Source organism: Xenopus laevis, chromosome 3L, assembly GCF_017654675.1.
Source record: "Xenopus laevis strain J_2021 chromosome 3L, Xenopus_laevis_v10.1, whole genome shotgun sequence".
Taxonomy (NCBI): domain Eukaryota; kingdom Metazoa; phylum Chordata; class Amphibia; order Anura; family Pipidae; genus Xenopus; species Xenopus laevis.
In genome coordinates this window covers 76,950,216-76,965,737 of record NC_054375.1, presented here as the reverse complement: position 1 = coordinate 76,965,737, position 15,522 = coordinate 76,950,216, and the positions used below count along the sequence as shown (strand labels likewise).

The 15,522-nt window shown below is 37.1% G+C and overlaps 1 protein-coding gene across 2 annotated transcripts; it reads right to left on the bottom strand.

The window, feature by feature from the left end:
* Positions 1 to 456: 456 nt before the first annotated feature.
* Positions 457 to 15,476, bottom strand: hyal4.L (hyaluronidase 4 L homeolog). 2 transcript variants are annotated; one of them, XM_018252583.2, is made up of 4 exons: positions 15,319 to 15,476; positions 7,519 to 8,482; positions 5,753 to 5,842; positions 457 to 3,602 (listed from the first exon to the last, which is right to left on the bottom strand). In XM_018252583.2, the coding sequence occupies exons 2-4, from the start codon at positions 8,455 to 8,457 to the stop codon at positions 3,177 to 3,179; spliced, it is 1,455 nt and encodes a 484-aa protein (XP_018108072.1). In that variant the 5' UTR covers positions 8,458 to 8,482; positions 15,319 to 15,476; the 3' UTR covers positions 457 to 3,176. The 2 variants fall into 2 exon arrangements, with proteins under 2 accessions (XP_018108072.1, XP_041442351.1); XM_041586417.1 differs by lacking the exon at positions 15,319 to 15,476 and adding an exon at positions 10,701 to 10,787.
* Between the last annotated feature and the right edge of the window lie 46 nt (positions 15,477 to 15,522).

Below are 15,522 nucleotides of genomic sequence, written 5' to 3'. Positions count from 1 at the left end.
AGATTGTGTCCCTGCATGTATTTCCGGATTAGCGCCCAGTAATTATTGTTGCCACCTTTTCTGGAAAAAAAATACCGGCCTTCCTATATATTTAAATTTTTTCCCTATTAATAACATTGGGATCAGCCATCATTTTTATGGGCCAGGCCGGTAAAATACCGGCCAGGTGGCAACCCTACCAGTAATGCGAGAATTGCTATAGAGAAAGGAGTATACCGGCACGAAGTAGCCGGCGTCTCGCGAGGGAAGCTTCTTTGAAGATACAGCGAACTGGATGACCTCTGATGCGATCCGCATCACTTTCATTCACTTACAAGGTCAAGAATCAGCCCATACGCTTGAATCACCCAGAGCCATTCTGTCAACCCTGGTGCAGGCACCATGTGTTTCCGCTCCAAAATACACTCCTTTTGTTTCCACCTGGGCTGACACAGTCAAGACTGATAAAAAGACATGTTATTGGATGTCAGTTTTATTTTTAATAGTAGTATCTTATGCAGAACTCTAAAATGATTCTTGCACACATAACATACTGGGGAATTTAACATTAAGATAAAGCTTAGTAGACCAAAATCTCATTTACTAACATTACATGAAAAATTGCAGGTGCAAAAAGCAAGCAGTCAGCAATCATCTTTGAGCAGTCTAACACAAGCTAGAAAGGCCCTGTGTCTCCATCCTTGCATAGTAAGTGAGAAATTCACACATACACTTTAAGAAGGCTGTCCTAATTCTTCCATATAGTGGCTCTGTTATTTACTATAACGCATGTTAGAGTTCCAGATTATAATAAACTGACAAGAGGTCACTGGAGCTCTTGAGCAATTTGGGGGCCATGAAAATCATTTGGTTGGTCATCCAGCCTGTGGCCTCCGGTTGTACAGCCCTGAATAATAAGGTAAATTTCTGTGATAACTGTGGAACATTTTCTCCCTACCCTGCTGTTTGATGAAGGATGTCTTCTCATTTTTCAGCACCAGATGGGGCTGCTCAGCCATCCTTGTTCGAAGGCCTAAATGTAAAGTTAGAGTGTTTGGGGACTGATTTTAAACAATATATAGAAAATAATAGAAAATAATACATATTGAATCATGTGTGTATTACTTATATATATGTTAAATATATCAATAGGTTCTAATTATGTCGTTAAGCAAAGCTCAGATAAAAACATTTAGTTTGAAAGCTCTATTTAGCAGGCCCCTATTTACTTCCTGTTTGGGTCATATATTTGTATGAAATCCATATGTTCATAATACACCAACCCATGAATTGTACACCACTGTGGAATATGTTGTCTATTAAATAAAACAAATATGTATCCAGTCAAAATGCATGTTTTTTGCCAACAGTGCACCTGCCCACCATAAGTTGTGCCTATCTCTGTGCATAGCATTGCTTGCATTTGGCATATGGGCATCTATAGCTTTGTATATAAACCCTGGAGTACACAGGGTACATAATTCATTACAGGTTTCCACCTGTGAGTGCTATTCTGTATGCTTTACATTGGATGTACCATCCTAGGCACAGCTGGTACAAAAGAGCAGAGCACAACTGCTCCTTGCAAATGTGCCCCCCTGCCTCAATTCAGCCACAGGTTACTGACAAGTGTAAGTGACCAACATAACTTCAAGCAGAGCAGTCTTGGGAGCAGGGCCGGACTGGGAGGAAAATGTAGCCCTGGCAAAAGTATCGAGGCAGCCCGTGTATTCACGCGCATGCAAAGCATGATATATTTCCAACCCCAAGGTTAACTAGAACTAGTGTTTATTAATAGATATTTTAAGAGTACATTACCATATAATTCCCAGTAATATTATACACCCTATGTGCTTGAACTGGCCCTTGCAACAATTATCTCACCCTAGTTTCTGTTACAACTATTCTATCAGATGGATTAGTGGCCCTATACTTACAGTATACTGTATTCTAAATTGTCCTGTGTGCCCCCATATAGACCATGCATCCTGGCACATAAAAGGACTTTAATTACCATGTGTGGCACAGGGTCAAAGTGTGACATACTTGAAGAGACTAGGCTGCCTCATGCAATCAATGCTACATTTCACAGTTTTCCATATACAGGCTGAAGTTATTTTTCTGAGCATTGATCCTCCTGTTGCCTACATACCTATCATAAGCAAAAGGGATTGGGTATATAGCAAGCAACTCTAATATTACTAACTGAAGTTGGTCAGAATGCGTGGTTCCGCCCATATGCCAGTACTGGCATGTGCACTACAGGCATCGGCTTAGCTATGGCTGGCTGTTACAGAGAGTTCATTTACATTTCTAAAGTGAGTGGTTCATTTACATATTAAATACAGACATAATTAGCATTTTTAGGTGAGCATTCCATTTACATGTTAAAGCAAGTAGCCCATCAGGCATTTGCCGAACCCACAGATTGCCAGTCCGGGCCTGCTTGGGAATGATGCTTATCTTGGTGACAGGTCAAAGTCCCATCCTTTTAGAATTGTGGCGTTTTCCACCCTTCCTAACGTCAATATGAAAACCACTTTGTTGGAAGTAACTATGCTGGGCAGGTTTTTATAGGCATAGTGTCAGTATTATATGGTCATGTAAATCCTCATTGACTTCTACTATCTTTAAAAATGACAATAGGTTACAGTAGGGTACAGAATCAACCTTCTGACATCAAAATGTTTCTGACATAAAGTGACAGCCAAGCAACGTTACTGTAGACAGTGCTGTCTGAGCGGCACCCATGAGAAAGTTGCCAACAAAGATTCTGGCAATCAATATATAGGGCAGGCATACAATTTACTATGAGAAGCATCCCCTCTGTGGATTTGTTTTTGGCGGCTTTTTGCTTCCCAGCAGCAGCACATTTAGCACATTCTGACTGTGTCAGAATCCAGGGAGGAAGCTGTAAATGGGGGACACCAGTCACTGAGGAGCTTATATAGCAGCTCGAACAGCCACTAACATGGAGGGCTGTAGTTTGTAAAATAATATAACCCCAGTAAAATGTAAATCGCAACTGGAAGTCACCCTGGAGTCATATATACCTGTAACTCCTGAGCGACCTCCTATAGCCTTATATATTACAGCAGGGCATGCATTATCCTTTTTCTCTTTGTCACTCTCTCTGCATTCATATAAAGTAACTCAGTTTACTATTATTTACATGTGCATTGTTAGGCACTACAAATTTACAAAATTAGTATTTTGGACAAAATAGTGTAAAGCACATATAATATTATACTTAGGGGCAGCACAGATCTGCTTGAACTGTTAGGTGATATGTTTTCCTTTCTTCCCACTCTTTGTTCTGGAAGCTCACAGAATGTACCAGTCCATCCTTCATAGCACTGGCACATAAATCTTTGCTCCATGTAATGTAGATCTTCCTTCCCTGGTTTCCCAGTTGCAAAAATGCCTTTTCCTGAAAAATGTTTCTTAATCTTAAAATGCTTTGGATTTAAATGTAAATAATCTGGAGAGTCTATGTTACTTCTAAGGCACCTCCCATTCTTTTTGCATAGGACTTTACTACACATTTTAGCAGCTGCAGTCACATTAACAAGATAATGTCCTAGGGGTCCATCAATGTATTTCTTCACAATGATGCAGCTTTCCTATAAAGCAAAGAAGAAAACATTGAGTCATTCCATTCAAAATACAATACAAAATAGCTTCAATATGAAAAGTAAAATCAGTAAAAAGCAAATTCAAAATCCAGGAGGCAAAGTGAGATCTTAAAAATAAGTCCACCAATACATTACATATGTAATAGTGATCACTCTTAAGGAGTAACATAATAAAAGGCTAAAAAACCTGACCCAAGTCCAATAACCAATAACAAGAAAGTGCCCAATAAATGCTACCTGCTGATTTGACTGCTGTGGGTTAGTAGACCTAATGGAAACATTGTGACTTTTATTATATTACATCTTATGTGTCATAGGACTGAAGAAAAAAATACCAGGTAAAAGTCCAGTTATTAAACCATATAAAAAAATAGAAAGTAGTCTTGAGTCTTTAGTTTATTCATTAAATATTAGAACAATAGGTAAGAAAGAAGGCATGGAAGGTGTGTTGATATATCTAATGTGCCATAATTATGAAAAGATAATACGTAGAAATTATTGGAGAATTTCTTACATTTTCAAAAGTATGTATTGTTATGCTGTTACTTTTCTGAACCTGCATTGATGCATAATGTATCATTCAGAGAAATATTTAGGAATATTTGTAGACAACAAATCAAGTATGTTAGTCTGCAAGAGCCAGGCCAAGCCTGATGTTAGGCACCGTCTAGAATATGCTGCAGATATTGTGCCTCCACAGAGGATGACTCATTTACTAATGGAATTGTGGGATTTTATACATACAGTATGCTGGCCAAGTTTAGACAGAAGTGCTTACTGTTTATAACTAAATAAAAGCATTGTGTATTAAGCTATCTTCACATTAGAAGAATATTGTGAATGTGAGATACCAAATAGCTATAGAATCCGTTGGACTAGCACATAAAAAAAGGTTCAAAAATAGATTAGAGGCCTTTTAAGTGAGTAGAAAATTTGTTACACCTCATATGTAGACCCTTGTCAAACCATATCACTGTAATCTGTACAATATTGCCTACATACATTTGCCCTTTCCTAACCTCAAATAGAGACAGAAACATTTATATACCTCTTTATATTATATCACCTATATTTCTGCAATCTAAAATTCCTTGCAGTTTAACTTTAACTTCATCTACACCATTATTCACCTTTAGTCTCCTCTAGTAACCTCTGATAATCTCATTCTGAAATGAAATATAGCTTTCAAGTTTTTGCTTGTCTGTGGAATTCCCTTCCCTTTTCCCCCATTCAAATACTGCCTGAAGTCGTACCTGTTAAGGCTAGGGCCAGATGATTTTAAGTAATGCAGATTCTCTGCAGGTGGAGAATTCGCTGCCCTGCTGTTGCCCTTGCCTTACAACAGTGGGCAGATTTCCGCGTGAAATGCAGAGTGTCGCATTTCTGAGCTGAGAAACACAGGCTGAGATCCACCGTCATATGGCCCTGGCCTTAGGGGAATGCCACACAGGGCAAGTTTTAGTGTTTTGTTAGATGAGTGTTTTGAGTGGGGGAGCGTCAAAACCCCCAAAATCACCACCCATTCAAAATGAATGGTAATAGCTGCTAAGCTCCAGGTCCTGTCAGGTATTATCACTCTTTGCGTACTTACTATTAAAGGGTTGGCTCACCTTTCAATTTTTACCTTTCACTTTTAGCATGTTATAGAATGATCAGCTCTAACCAACTGTTTATTATTTATTTTTTATAGTTTTTAAATTATTTGACTATTTCTTCTGACTCTTTCCAACAAATAAATGGATAAATGGGTTTGCGATTGCTCTTTGAGACTACAGTTTTATTGTTATTATACAATATATTCTGCTTATGTGAGGCCCTCCAAAAAAAGGTCCTAACTATACCTAAATCATACCTCTGTCCTCCCAGACACTATAAATGCTTCCCCTTTAAAATGAAACTTTAAATCAACAGATTGCAGAGGGCTAGTATGGCCTTTTGTTCTATACCTTTATGTCATGTAAGAATATTCACTAACTACTTCCTTTGAAAATGTATAGCAAAGTTACACTAATTATTGTTTTTGGATATGTAACAGGTCTGTAAATATGGAGTGAAATAGTTAACTGTAAAATTGGACAATATAAAGTGCATAAAAAGAAATAAAGTATATACAGTCATTTCTTTCTTTTTAGACTTACCTTTGTACTGGCATATTGCATTCCTCCCCATAGCACAATCCCTGCAGCCCCCAATGCAGCACTCTCTCCAATTGTATGAATTAGGTCAGCCTAAAAATATAACATTGGATTGTTAATTAGTCTTTTACCTTAAGGGTAAGATCACACTGGGCGTTTTGGAGGAGATTTAGTCGCCTGGCGACTAATCGCCGCGTCTTTGTGGTGACCAATCTCCCCAAACGCCTTCCCTCACTCTGTTGACCTGAATGATGGGAACAAATAGATGGCTATACATATATGGCCATTTGTACAATACCTGTCTGTTTGGCCCATGTATGAACACCTTTATTCTGACTGATGAATTGTGGCTAAGGCCATATTTTTAACTTTGGCTGAGTACACACAGGGTGCATCTTTCCACCTGTAATTTGTACTTAGGTGGAGAGAAGAGCATCCACTCCTGTATGAAGCTACACAGACAGACACAATGTCAGCCTAAGTGCAGGTACACAGAGCAGAGGTCGCTCCTAGAATGCAAGCTTTTGCGTTTTTTTTGGGGCCAATTTCTGCACTGTATAGCTGCAGCTCAATGCTGTGTCTGTCAGTAAAGCTCTACACACGAGTGAGAGATGCAGACTACATACTCTGTGTACCCTCAGCCTGACTGTTAACCTTTTTCTTCTACTTCTGGCTTATCATATTTTCTATTTCTTGATTGTTTATCCAACATTTCCAGCTGTAGATTGTATCTCGGAGTGTACTGTACTGCTCCTCTTTTGACCTTTGGCCTGTCCTTGCTATGCTTCTATCGCCTCTTTGATGGTGTTTAAGTTAGTTATGTTTCCCTGAGCTATCTCTCTATCTCTTTTTTTGTGTTAGTCTCTATGTGCCTTTGCAAGAGAATTATAGCTCTGTATTCTCAGCCCATGTTAACATGCTGCAGCTTGTCTGAAGCTCTTGTCCAAGCATGCTTATATGATAAAGAAGTATAAAGCCTGTCACATCTGGCCCATTCATTAGCATTATCTCAGTTAATACCTCTATTGACTGATTGCTGCAATGATAAGGCAATAATAATTTTTTTTTGTCCTTAGTGACCGTATAGCTTTAAAAAACATTTTAACCATATGATACCGCCATCAGTCAAAAACATTTCACATTTCACATTCTCTGCAGGAAAACTACATTATGTATATTTTTGTACCAATTTCTGTGCATGTGTGAACAATGCATTGTTTAGCAAGGTGCAAAGGTTTTAAACTTTACACACATAAACAGGAGGAATGTCTCAGTCATGTAAATAAAAATCTACAGTTATTTGTCCAGCATTAACTTTACAGTAATTGAACTATTATATGATATGCTTCATTCATCTAAATGAACTGCTAATTAGCCATGCAGGCTGTGTATTCCATATGTGTTCAGTTTTAAAGGGGTGAGGTGGCAATCCTATTGCTAAGTGATTGCCAATATTTTGCCCTGGCTGTTGCACAATACTATGATGAAAAAATTGGCCCTATGCTCATCTAATGATGCCATTTTTTGTATATTTAAAAACTCAGCCTGCCTACTTTAATTTACTTAAAAATTGACATTGGGAACTGTTATCAGTACAGGTTGCCCATCCTGTAAAGCAGCAACAGTAGAAGAATGAAAGAAAGCATCAGTCCCCAAACAAGATAAGAAGGTAAAAGTTAGCTACCATAGTCTGGATGGAAAGTAATGTACATTACACTTAACAGAGCAGTACAGACCAATAACAATGTTACTATGCTATATTAACTTACCTCTGACAAAGTATCAAGAGTGTATGAATAAAATGGCCTTGAATAGACAAAAACAGGTAAATTGTAACCCTTTCTTGCCATTGATGCCACTCTCATGGCTTCCTTTACACGATAATGAACAAACTTAAGTGCATTTGGTGTTGATTTAAGTATATAGTCTAAATATATGGATGGGTAAAGTGCATTGCTTTCTTTCCACAGCCACTCTAGCAAATCATTGCGAATCATTTCAATACTTGGGCATCTGCCTGTATAGGAATGAGGATTTTCTTTATAATCATAGTTGTAACAATCAGGGAAGAGATAATACCCCCAGAGACCTTGTGATCTTTTTTCCTGAGCTAGAGCAATGGTTTTAGTCATGAATTTCTTGGCTGCATAATCAAATTCTTCTTTTGCCACCTTCTTTAGTTGCTCATCTGACCACTTTGGGTGACGATTTTTAACAAGCTCTATGGATTTGTTTCTGTAAATAAGTTTGCTTCCCCAATTCCTATCCCATTGTGGTCTCCAGTTTTCCCAGTCGACTACTCCCAAGCCTTTGAAATCAATATTAGGGATAAGTCTGTTTATATCATGTTCTGATTTATTTAGGTGTTTTTTGAGGCTCTCATTTTGAGGCACGCCTCCATTCACTGGCTGTCCATCGTCTGTGAAATAGGGATAATGTCCCAGGTGTGTGTGATAAAATATAGTGACATCGGTACCTATTAAGGTTTCATTTGGATTAGCAACAATGTCAAAGACACTGAGGTCAAGGTTGACTTTGTATCTTTGTCTGCACTGTTCTGTGGGTGCATTCCATACGGCAAGAAAGGGTTTATTCTGTAGAAAGGGTATTCTTGCGTTTTTCAGCTGTTGAGCTTTGTTCATTGCAGTGATTATGTAGAGTACAGATATCACAAGCCATGTCATCATCTGTTTGCTTCCAGTATGCATCCTTAAAGATCTGAACAGTATGGAGCTTAAAAAAATAAAACAAAAATGCAAACTATTTAATGAAATAGTTGTTTTTCAAAATATTATTAAACATATTTATACAAATATATATATATATATATATATCTTTGTTATTATCAGTTTCCAATGTGTAATACAAATAAACACAATAACTATTGGGGAACAGGATGTTTTTATGGGGTTAAAGGATAATTTGAAATAACTGGAGCACTAGGATGACTGGGATGGATGCAAATTTCCATTCATGCAAATTATTGGTCTTCCTTCCCATTATTCTCTACTCCAGTCGTGAATATACTGACAGTCTGCACAAACTGCGAAGTAGCAGTGTAGCAACTGCTAGTTAGCAGTTAGTTTGTATGTATAGAAAAAGAAAAACTGATTATTTCAAAAACATAAATTGATTCAAGTGTGCAATTGATTCAAGTTTCTGTAATATGTAATATATATAGAGATGATTTAAAGTCTACCTAGAGTGTAAGGGGCCCATTTACTTAGCTCGAGTGAAGGAATGAATAAAAAAAACTTTGAATTTCAAATGTTTTTTTTGGCTACTTCTACCATCGAATGGGCTACTTCGACCTTCAGCTACGACTTCAACTTCAAATCGAACGATTCAAACTAAAAATCGTTTGACTATTCGACCATTCGATAGTCGAAGTACTGTCTTTTTAAGAAAAAACTTCGACCCCCTAGTTCGCCACCTAAAAACTACCGAAGTCAATGTTAGCCTATGGGGAAGGTCTCCATAGGCTTTGCTAGCTTTTTTAGGTCGAACAAAGATCGTTTGATCGATGGATTAAAATCGATCGGACAAATAGCGCTAAATCCTTCGACTTCGATATTTGTAGTCGAAGGATTTAACTTCGACAGTAGAATATCGATATTCGACCTTAAGTAAATTTGCCCCTAGGTGTACCATTTGCTAGAAAAAATAGACACTTTAACTCTGATGTTATAGGAGAAAATGTGATTTGTCTACACCAACCATTAACTGTTAACTGTTAAAAAATAATAAGAAAAATCAAACCTGCAGTTACATTCAGTATTAAAAGTTCAATGTTATAATGAAAAGGTTATGTAAAAAAAGAGCACTAAATTATTTACAGGTTTTACTGAGCATTGTGGTTTGGCTTTAAAAAAGTGCCTACACTTAACAAAATACACATGGTATATTATGGCTTAAGGGCATAATGTAAACTGTCCCAGAAGTAGACAGAGTCTATTTTCTAATGTCTGGGCAATCATGGCAGAAAACAAGCTAGGTTTTAAAGTTTCCAAGATGACTGAAATTCTACATTGGATCATTTGCCACCTAAAAATTAAATCTTATACTAATAATTCTGTAATTATTTAAATTAGAGATTCTAAGCATATGCTTAATTGCACTTCTGGTTGCCACAGGAAAACATTTTCTATTTTCTATTCAGACAAACAGGAAGGTGCGATTATCCTTCAGAAAACTGGTGGGCTAGTGGTAAATAATGAACAGTAACTGGACTCCCCAGGAAGTAAAAGCACAATATTGAAAAATACATTGCACTGCTACACCTACTCAATGATATATTGTGCCTAAAAAAAAAAGCCTGTTAGGGATGGTAACAATTATCCCCTTTAAATTATCTGCTTCAACAATATATTTATGTAGACAATAATAATTAAATAGAGAGGCATCAATAATAAATCACATCTGTGCTGTGAACAGCTAATATGCAGGGGTTGCAACACAAAACTCTAGCCTGATATAAGCTAGTATAAGGCCTGCAAAATCATTTTAGAGAATAATATACTCCCTTTAATAAAATGGTCAAAATGGTTTTATTACAGCCAAATACTACATGCAAGGAGTTTGTATGTTCTTTCAGTACTTTTGCATGTTTCCTCTAGGTACTCCAGTTTTCTCCCATACCAAAAAAACATATAAAAAGGTTAATTGGCTGCTGAAAAAGTTCCCCTAGTGTTTGTAAATGTGATACGAACCAGGCCCGGACTGATAATGTATCAGTTCGGGCAAATGCCCGAGGGGCCGCTCTACCCTGCATTCTAGTGGGCCGCACGCTGCCTAATTAGATGCGGTGCTCGCTGCACTTGCCAGCTAGTAATCACTCACACCAACGTACACGGCACGGTGGGACCAGCTAATTAACTTATCTTTCAGCCCCGCACCACGGACGGTAGGAGCTTTTACTTTCTCTTCCTCCCCCTCCCGTTTGCAGTCCTACCAGTGCCTTTGAACGTTTCGGAACTCCCTGTCATTGCTGATCTATTCATGCTCCTGACTGTGACTTCTGATGTCCTGTGAAAGAGATAGATGCAAGCAGGCACGCAGCAGAAGTCTGACCCCGTGACCTAGGAGGAAGTGATCAGCGGTGACAGAAGAATTTGAAGCCCCCCACTAACTGAACATCCATGCTGCACTGAAGCTGAGTTATAAATTATTGTAAGAGCTGGCTGTAAACTTTATGTTTATGATGAGGGGAGTTTATGATTTTGGAATTATATTTACAGAAAAGGAGAGGCTAACAAAGAGCAAACAGTAGTATATCGGATTCTTTTATTCTAAAATGAATTTAAAATTATACAGTACCCTTGAGGCGCAGCAATCAGTGTTTCGTGTTTAGTGTAATCGATTCAATACTAACTTAGCGACCAATTATTTTATCGATAAAAACCATCAATTAATTTATGAATTCATTAATCAATTTGTAGTTCATTAATTAAAGTGCCTGTGCTTCAATATACAATCAATTAACTATGAATTCATTTTAGATCATCAAACAATTAAGGTGCCAGTGCTAATAAATATCAATTTTAAAAATGTTTTTTTTTTTTTTTAAATAGCTTTTAACCATTTGCAAGCAAAATAATAGAAATAAAAGAGATTGAAAAGGAAAATAGGAGAGGCTGCCAAACAGAATGCAGTGTTTAGTTTACAGACAGAGCAGGGAAATCATAAACGTAATCAATGTGGGGCAAACAGGTGAGAAGGGACGAAAAAAAGGGAGGTGAGTGGGAGGCAAATCAAGAATAATGACAAATGCAGAGATTAAACGAAGAATGGTATTTGACCTAGTGAGTATTTATATGTTTTCTTTCATTAGTATTGCTGAACAGTAGCCTAACCTACCTAACTGCTAGTTGACCCAGAGGAAGGCAAAAAACCTTCCTTATTGACTGTGAGGTGCTGACTTAGGAAAAACCATTTCAAGCTGGCAAACCACTGGTGCTGCCTTCTACTTGTCTTCTTACCTGCTGTATTGCTCTGTGGGCTTAGTAGGGTTGGAGTGGAGAATAAGAGCTTAGCAGAAGAAGCAACATGTAAAAGTGGGGAGATATAAAGCTTTTGGGCAAGGGTACAAAAATACACTTATGTATTATAAGGGATAATGAACTCCCTACTGTAAATATATATATTCAACCAACGTAGAGCCGGCACTCTCGAATAAAGTATTCATTTGCCTGGGTGCACAATCAATAAATTATCTCCATATTTTATATATACATATATATATATATATATACATATATAAAATATATGTGTGTATGTGTAAAACACCAGCATGCATTTACGTGTGGGCTGCTTTAATTTTTTTGCCTGGGCTGCTTTTTACTCCCAGTCCGGCTCTGATACGAACCTTAAACTGTAAGCACCACTGGAGCAGAAACTGATGTGAGTGATGTATAGTCTCTGTAAAAGATAATATTAATAAAGGATAATGTAAAGGATAAAGCTGATATTTGAATTTAAATTAAAATGTTAATTGGTTGCTGAAAAATTTCCCCTAGTGTTTGTGAATGTGAAAAGGACCTTAGAGTGTAAGCACCACTGGAACAGAAACTTATGTGAGTGATGTATAATCTCTGTAAAGGATAATATTAATAAAGCATAATGTAAAGGATAAGGCTGATATTTGAATTTAAATTTAAAGGTTAATTGGCTGCTGAAAATGTCCCATAGTGTTTGTGAATGTGATGAGGACCTTAGATTGCACCACTGGAGCAGAAATGGATGTGATGTAAGTCTCTGTAAAGGATAATATTAATAAAGGATAATGTAAAGGATAAGGCTGATATTTGTATTTGATGTTGTTTATCTCTATATACTTTAGGATAAATAAGGTGATGTATAACTTTGAGTAACTGCCAAAGAAAACTCTTCCAGTTTTAAGGGGTGGGGGTATTGAGTAATCAAGAAAATCCTAGTTGATGACAATCCTTTTGTTTTTATGCTTAAATTCTTTTCTTGGTAGCATTAAGGTATAGTGCACCATCAGACTCCTTATCTAGAAAACCTGACGTCCTACATATTTCAGATTACATTAAAAACTCAAATAGAATAGCTATTGGGATGGTAGGCAAGGTTTACTCCATCCATGCATGCATTTCTGACAACTGACTAGTACCTGTATACTTTTATTTTTAATCAGACTTTTAATTTTTTCCCACAATGGATATGAACATAATGTGCTCAAGTGTCAGTTTACATAATACCAGTATGTTGGCAAAAGGAAAAGGTTAGAAAAGGAACAGTGGGAAAAATTAAAGACAGCTGAGGCAGAGTGTTAGTGGTAACCATATAATAAAGAATTTATGTAGGTTTCTCTCTAAGAGAGGGGAAGTTGCTCCATGTTATATATCATGCTAGCTATCTAGTGTAAGCCAACTAACAGCTAAAGACCATATGCTATTAGTTTTATAATCATCATTTTGTAGAGTTTCCATTGAACATTTTTGTATTTATAGCCAGTTCCCTGTTTTACATATTTTCCAGCTTGGGGTCATACATTTTTGTAATTTAATTCCAAATCTTTTAGTGAGCAGTCTAAGGTTTAGGGCACTGCACATGCTACGATTCAGGGAGATTTAGTCGCATGGCAACAAATCGCCTCTTCTGGCGACTAATCTCGCCGAAAAGCCTTCCCGCTGGCTAGAATCTAAATCGCCGGTGGGATGACACTCAGAGCCCTTAATTTTCCGAAGTCGCCCAAAGTTTCCTCATGAGGCAACTTCGGGCGACTTCGGAAAATGAAGCGCTCCAAGTGCCAAGCAGTTGGTGATTAGATTCTGAAATTGAGATAAGTAACTGCTTGAGGCAAGTAAACATACTTATTTAACATATGAGCTTAATGGTTGCTTCCTCCTGAAGATGAGCACATTTTGCCCTAGGAGAAAACTCTGTCTTCAGTGATGCACTGTAAAAGTCACTTCCATGCAATCATGCTACTAGAGGTTTTTGAAACCATGACCAAACTGATAAATTCTAAAACTACGAATGTCATGACATTTATTAAAAGTTTAGAATAAAAAAAAGTACAAATAGAAAATCATGCTGAACGATGCTCTAAAAAATATGAATACTTTGAAAACCTCTAAAACAGTCATAGAATTTGTTGAGAAACATATTATGCTATATCTTGTATTTATATAACACCTACATATTCTGCAGATTGTTGCAGAGATTATACATTTTTCTGCCTCAGTGGAGTTTACAATCTAAGGTTTATATTACATTTCTCATCAGATGCCCACACCCACACAATCACCGTCACTCCATGCAAGTAGTGCCCTGACTGTAACGGAACCTTAGGTCCTCCTAAATGGAGAAGGGGAGCTCCATTTGGTTGAGAGATTTCCTCTCCCCAATTCGCCTCAAAAAACTCAAAAAAAAAGTACCTGTCGTTTTGTCCTGGCCTGGGGGTTCAGTTAAAGTTTTGGCCTTGGTGGATTCTGGAGCTGGGGGGAATTTTTTAGATGCTGTCTTCACAAAAAGGTATAATGTTCTCCTTACTACCCTTACTCCTCCTATGAGAGTTTCTGCTATCGATCAGAGCCCACTGGTTCTGGATTTAGGGTGCCGAACATGACACTATAGTACACAATATGCTTTACTGTTTTTTTGGAGTATAGTATGTGACATTTAGGCATCTGTTTGTAATCTGCACACAGAAATGTACATTTTTGTTAAAGCATTTTGTTATGGAAGTTTTATAGTTGGAAACATCCTTGACCAACCCCATGCTGATTTTGTGCAATATGTGCCTACCGAGAGAAACATATGGTTTTCCATTTGAAATAAAAACTTGACTCCAGCGTGAAGAGTGTTTAAAGTCCAAGGAGAGCCATAACGTCTGTTTTTGGACATGCTGAAGTCATTAGAGCTACATAAAAGGATGGAAGATCACAACATGTTGCAACAGCCACAGAGACAAGTCTAATGAACCAGGAACACATAAGAAAAAATAGCTCAAAGAATTGTCTGTCTTATTAATTTGTTTATAAAACAACATCTGAAATTAAAGGCAAACAGCATTAACAAACAGCCCTTGCATGTAAGAAGTTACACACAATGGGCTGAAATCATTCTGCACTAAACATTCCTCATAAACATGTACTTGAATGTATGAGGCACGCAGATAACAGAAACATGCATTTCCATAAGGGAAATATTCCATCTAATGTATTGTGAGTATTAACAAAAAAAGTTTCATGTTTCATATACTGTACATCAATTGCTGTAGAAATTCCTCATTACAATAAACTTGTTTGGTAGATATTTTCACACATATTTTAATGTGCTAGATTAGAATTTTTTAGATATTGTGTGTTAGACTGTAAATTCTTCTGGAGAAGGAAATGATTGGAATTCTTATAAAATCTTCTAGTAAATAATCTTCTAGTATCTGTTATAAAATGCATGTTATTCATTTTATTTGTGTGCCTTTTCTTAAATGCTCAGGTAACCAGTACTAGAACAAATATTTATTTATGATACATAAAAAAATTCCATTGCTAAATTTCAAGGATATTACATCAATAATTAAAATAAAAGATTCCACTTACCGTCTCACCTGAACAGGGAATGCTTTGCAGAGTTCTCAATCTGTGCTTTAATCCTAATTGACTCCTCCTTGAATTCTGGGTGTGATTTCCAAATGTTTGGAACAAATTCCTCCCAGGATCATGTTTCATAGCAGCCTGGTCTATTTAGCTACTGGTAGAGGGATATGTGTTCCTACAGAAAGTCATGGTGCTTTGTCACATTAT

What these genes read in the sequence shown, in the direction of transcription:
- hyal4.L (XM_018252583.2), bottom strand. Translation starts at nt 8,457, where the DNA reads ATGCATACTGGAAGCAAACAGATGATGACATGGCTTGTGATATCTGTA. An exon ending in CTCTTGATACTTTGTCAGAG is followed by an intron (nt 5,843 to 7,518) that starts GTAAGTTAATAT and finishes TTATATTTTTAG; the next exon opens with GCTGACCTAATTCATACAAT. An exon ending in TGCAATATGCCAGTACAAAG is followed by an intron (nt 3,603 to 5,752) that starts GTAAGTCTAAAA and finishes TTTGCTTTATAG; the next exon opens with GAAAGCTGCATCATTGTGAA.